The 4836-nt window shown below is 41.3% G+C and overlaps 1 protein-coding gene across 2 annotated transcripts in view; it reads right to left on the minus strand.

Moving 5' to 3' along the window:
• The window catches only part of Fut10 (fucosyltransferase 10 (alpha (1,3) fucosyltransferase)), a gene marked incomplete at its 5' end in the record, with an annotated part of 76643 nt that overhangs the window by 12494 nt on the left and 59313 nt on the right, over positions 1-4836 (minus strand). Inside the window, 1 exon segment of one of the 2 annotated variants that reach the window (XM_013521503.1) lies at positions 2167-3002. In XM_013521503.1, the coding sequence (XP_013376957.1) occupies positions 2167-3002 (836 nt within the window). 2 annotated transcript variants of the gene reach the window in all.

Raw genomic sequence — 4836 nt, forward strand, 5'->3', positions numbered from 1 at the left:
AAAAAAAAAAAAAAAATTCACCCCCCCATGACCACGAGGCTATCAGGGGACATCCACATGCAAACCATAACAATGAAGTACTACTCTGCCACAAAGAAGCATAAACTTGAGACATTTCTAGGTAAATGGGTAGACCTTGAGCTCATACTCTTAAGTGAAATAAATCAGACACATGCAATATTTCGCTGTTTTTCTGTGTGAGAAACTGAAAGTGTAAATAAGGACCAAAATATAAAAGATATTGTGTAATAGGAAGAAAATGTTCAAATGGTAAGGGGAACAAGAGAGAGGAAAGAGGTGAAGGAAGGAAGCAAAAAGAAAGAAGAAGAATAAAAGGAAAAAATGGAAAAAGGCTTTTGTAAATAAGGGGGAGGGGGAGAGGGATTGGAAGGAGGGAAAGGAAATGGGAAAAAATAATCAAGATATATAACGTACAGGTACAAATTCCACATGATAAATGTTATTATGTATATCTAAAATGTACCAATAAAACTTTAAAAAAGAAAATAAAGAGAATTTTGGACTAAAAAATAAAATGTACCAGTAAAATTAATCTTTAAAAATCTTAAAAAATCCCTGAAGCTATAGAAAGAAAACAACAACAAAAACAATACATGTTGGTCCAGATGGTAGGGTACACTTTTACACGGCTCGTAGAAATATAAAATGTAAACTAGTAGGGCCATATGGCAATCAGCAAGGAGGTTTCTCGAGAAACTAAGTCTTGAGCCAGCACCTGATCCAGATGCACTACTCCTCGGTATACAGCAAAGGAAGAGTGGGCGTACTATGGGGATATCTGCACGCTTGTATTTAGTGTGGCACAATTCACAATAGTCAAGACTGGAACCAGTCTAGGTGCCCACCGACAGAGGAAGGATGGAGAAAATATGGTACATAGCGAACGTGTGGGTATGCACAATGCAGTATAATTCAGCCATAAAGAAGACTGAAATGTTGTCATTTGCAAGACAATAAATGGAACTGGAGATTATCATGTTAGGTGAAATAAGCCAAACTCAGGAAGACAAATCTCACATGTTCTCTCCAATATCTGGAATCTAATAAAGATGACACAAGAGTAAGAGGGAGACGAGTACTAGACGACAGGAAGAGCGTAAAGGGGAGGGGGCGTAAGAGAGGGTCATGGGTGACGGCTGTGACTAAAATATATGCACTGAAACCCAGTATCTTATTAAAATTAAGAGGCACTAAGAAAACAGTGTTTGAGGTTTAGCAGCAATTTAGATTTTGGATTTTTTAGATTAGGGATGTTCAACTGGTAAAATCAAAAAAATACTTCAAAACTTGAAAAGCATGAAAATCTAAAGCACTTCTGGTCCCAAGTATTTCAGATAAGGAATCTTTGACCTTTATGAATAAGCACATGGGGCTGCAAGAAAGAGAAAGGTCAACATGGAGGCGGATACAGGACTCCAGGAGGCTGAGACAGGAGGACTGCGTGTTTGAGGCCAACTTGGGCAACTCAGCAATTTAGCAAGACCCTGTCTCAAAAAGTAAAAATAAAAAAAGGGCTGGGGATATATCTCAGTGCAAAGGCCCTGAATTCAATCCCCAGAATCACACCCAAAAATAACAGCCATAAAATAAAAAAGGAATGGAGGTAGCTGTATATATGAAATAAAATTGAGTTTTAAGACGGCAGGCTTGGAAGGGCCCAGGAAAAATCACCATACTCCTTTCCTATAGCACTGATGGGGATGTTACAGAGCTGACCATGTGGATGACAGGCAGAACTTGTAACTTTTATTTATTTTTTTTGGGGGGGGGCGTGTACGGGGATCCAATCCAGGGCCTCATGAATGCTAGGCAGGTACTGTACCTCTGTGCCACAACCTTAGTCCTGCAAATTTTATTTTTGAACTTTCTTCCCTTTTCTACTCCTCCTTATATTACATCCCAGCATACTCCAAAGGATATGAGGAAGGGGAATTGAAGGGCTTCAGATATGATTTACAAACTTTATGCCCAGTCCAAACGCTAACAATGGAATATCAGCCTTCTTGCAGACCCAGCCCCTCTGCTAGGAATGAAAAGTAGGGGGGCAGCAGGCAGGGTGGGAGAGACAGCACCATGCAGTACAGCAGTGACCTCCCAGACAGCCAGCCTAGCACTCTGTGGCCACACCTCGCTTCACTTACTTACCTTTTCCTGCAGCCTAATGTTATCCCACACCTTGCTGCACACCATACACTCAAACGCATCAATGTAATTGTCCTGGTTGATGTCTTGCACGCCCCACTTCCGTTCCCTGAGAGCCGCCAGGAGTCGCTGGTTAGAGATCTCACCCTTCAGCTTCCATTCTATGTAGGCCTTGTACAATCTGTCATCGTAGTCCAGGCGTCTAATGTAACTTGCCAGTTCTCTGGGGTGAGCAAATTCTGAGATAAGAATGGCACTTCTGTTACTGGGGAGCCAATCTTTGATGCTGGGGGACCCATAATACACAGGGACTATGCCCAGTTTTAGCGGTCTCCAGAACTTCTCTGTGATGTAGTCATCACAAACTGCATTCTCAAAGGCAAGGATAAACTTATACTGGGCAATGATCCTATAAAAGCCATCAGCATCCATAGAGGTTGGGTTTTTCAGCTGCTGAGGGAGATCTTTGTTTCGTAAACATTCACCGTAGGAATCAACCTCAATGTAAGTCATCAGCTCACGAACATAGCTGTCCCTATCTGACGGCGGGTCGCAGTCTGACTGTACATACACCAGTGGAGCAAGTCTTTTCCTTAGGTTGTTTTTGGACTGCAAAGGAACTAAGTATCGGAGTGACTTTAGGGCATCGACACCCTCCAGGTATTGGGTAGTCAGTGGCAGATGGGAATGCCTGCTGAACGTGGCCGTGTGGTTGAACAAGGTGATGACCTGCTCGTGGAAGAGCTTATAGTTGTTTTTTGGAGACTCTTCATGAAAAAGGGCCCAGTCATGATGGGCTTTTCGAGGCAGAGGTAAGCTCTCTATGTTAAAGTCAGTACCTGGAAAAACAAAATCAATTATTAGTTACGATGGAAAGAATTCTGGTCTCTAAGATTAGAGTACAGAGAAGTCTGAGGCTATAAATAAAAAGCCCCACAGCCAGGTGTGGTGGCACACACCTGCAATCCTAGCACTCAGGAGGATGAGGCAGGAGGATCGCTGTGAGTTCGAGGGTTAGCCTGGGCTACAAAGTGACTTCAAGGCCAGCCTGAACTGGAAAGTGAAACCCTATCTCACAAAGACAAAAAAGAAACAGAAAAAAATAAAAAATAAAAAGCAACACAGTGTCACTGTAAAGTGGCTAGCAGCTGATCACTGGCTTTCATCCTAAAAACTGCTCCAGATTCTAAGGGAAAATGTACTCTACTGCCTCTTACAATTGGCTTTTCATCCTGGAGATACTGTCTGTAAGAGGGCAGGGAAAATAAAAAGATCCAGACAGAGTTCGTTAAAACGAAAATAGCAAGAGAGAGGAAGCCAAAAGGAAAAAAGCAACTGGGTTTGCAGATTGATTAAAGTGGGGTGGGGGTGGGGGACAAAACCTTGCAAACGTAGCCAGAGGAAACATACAGGATGGATTTTTTTTAATCCAAAATGATCGATTTCAACAAAGTACAGTTAATCAATCTTAGTCAAAATGGTAGACAAGAGGCTTTTAAAGACAAAAGAGCTGATAATAGCACTCTGGTATAGACTGCTACAGGATGGACATGAATTAACAAGACATCAAGAAATAAAGAGGCATAACACAATTATAATTAGGAGTGATTCAGGCTTCCACAGGATTAATTGGAAAAACTCTGAAACATGATAAGGCACAGACAGAAGTGACAGATGTGGTAAGCCACTGCTTCCTGGCTGCGTGGGTGGAGATCCACTCAGGAAAAACCTATTTCTATGACTGAGAAGGAAGAATTAAGACATCTTGACAATAGGTAACACGGTGAATGTTCTGGATACATGATTTCGTGGATGGCAATCAATAAAGGAAATAGGAAAAAAGTCTATCTCCCAGCACCCACTGTGGAAAGAAACATCATATAAGTACTTAAGGCAGAATAAAACAGATTCTCTGGTCGAACTCATAAAAGTTAATTATTTAATGCCAGTGCACACAAATATAAACTCTTTGGTACCAACAGTACTGAGCAATCAGTTAATTAAAAGAGGCTTTTAAACAATTAAAGATCAGATAAGATTATATCAGAGTACCCACACTACTGATCATAGAGAAACTGCTTAAAAAAATAAATCACCTGTCTCCATAATAATACATTTTCCTCCTTAGTCATCAGTAGTGAATAACTAACATGTAAAAATGGGTACCTGCTTGTTTATTTGGCATCTCCTATATGTGACCTTGAGCATTAATAAAATAAACTTGCTCTCTGAAAAAGAAAAAAAGAATACTCATCCATACCCTGAAATGTAATAGCATACAGAGCTGGATGGTTGGCAGAGGAAAAGAAGCATTAAGCTACAAAAACAAGAAAACATGAAAGAGAATTTGAGGAGAAGGGCAATTCATCACACTGAAGCAGTTGCTGCAGAAGGGTCTGGCTTGGTCAATGGCCAGTGAGGGGAACTGAAACTCATGAAATGGAGTTAGAACATAAAGTTTCACCTATAATACAACACAGAAGCAAACCTGTTCACCTAGGAGAGAAAGTTCTAGAGACTAATGCATAGGAATCACAGGCAGAGATGAAAATTGTAAGATTAAAGGGTGAAGGGACACATGTGGCATGCTACACACCAGCAATCCCAGCTACCAGGGAGGATACAGCAGGAGGAGTGCCAGGTTTGAGGCCAGCCTGGGCAACTTAGCAAGAC

The sequence above is a fragment of the Chinchilla lanigera genome, unplaced genomic scaffold (genome assembly GCF_000276665.1).
Source record: "Chinchilla lanigera isolate Chin_1 unplaced genomic scaffold, ChiLan1.0 scaffold00062, whole genome shotgun sequence".
Lineage (NCBI taxonomy): Eukaryota > Metazoa > Chordata > Mammalia > Rodentia > Chinchillidae > Chinchilla > Chinchilla lanigera.